Raw genomic sequence first — 683 nt, 5'->3', positions numbered from 1 at the left:
GCGGCCCCGGCGGGTGGTGCGGAAAGCCTTCCGCAAGCTGGCCAAGATCAACAAGAAGCGGCAGCAGCCGCTGGCCCGGGAGGCCTCCTCGGCCGAGAGGATGGAGACGCTGGTGCACCTGGTGCTCTCGCAGGACCACACCATTCGGCAGCAGATCCAGCGGCTGCGAGAGCTGGACCGCGAGATCGACCGCTACGAGGCCAAGATCCACCTGGACCGCATGAAGCGGCACGGCGTCAACTACGTACAGGACACCTACCTGGTGGGCGCCGGCAGCGAGGAGCCGGGACGGGAGGCGCAGCCTGCCACCGGCCGCCCCGAGGACGACTACACCAGGAAGTGCGAGGAGGTGCTGCAGCTGCAGGAGCAGCGGGCACAGCAGGAAGAGTTGCTGGAGCATCTGGCCGCCGAAATCCAGGAGGAGCTTAACGAGCGCTGGATGAAGCGGCGGCGGGACGAGCTGGAGCTGGCGGCGGGGCCCGGCTTGGCCGAGGCGGACTGCCACACTACCGAGCTGAGCGGCGGCGGCGGCGAGGGCGAGCTGCAGCTGGAGCACGAGCGGGTCAAGACGCAGCTGAGCACTAGCCTCTACATCGGCCTCAAGCTCAGCACGGACCTAGAGGCCGTCAAGAGCGACCTGGACTGCACGCAGCGGGCTTGGGAGGCCCGCGAGCGGGAGCTGC

General features: G+C 69.0%; 1 protein-coding gene across 1 annotated transcript in view; it reads left to right on the top strand.

Annotated features, from left to right (window-relative positions):
* The window catches only part of RASSF10 (Ras association domain family member 10), a 64,562-nt gene that overhangs the window by 60,870 nt on the left and 3,009 nt on the right, over positions 1-683 (top strand). Inside the window, exon 2 of the mRNA XM_010710996.1 lies at positions 2-681. Within this exon, the coding sequence (XP_010709298.1) occupies positions 2-681 (680 nt within the window). The remainder of the gene's footprint in view (position 1; positions 682-683) is intronic.

The sequence above is a fragment of the Meleagris gallopavo genome, chromosome 5 (assembly GCF_000146605.3).
Source record: "Meleagris gallopavo isolate NT-WF06-2002-E0010 breed Aviagen turkey brand Nicholas breeding stock chromosome 5, Turkey_5.1, whole genome shotgun sequence".
In the NCBI taxonomy this organism is placed as follows: Eukaryota; Metazoa; Chordata; class Aves; order Galliformes; family Phasianidae; genus Meleagris; species Meleagris gallopavo.
This window is presented reverse-complemented; position numbering and strand designations above follow the sequence as displayed.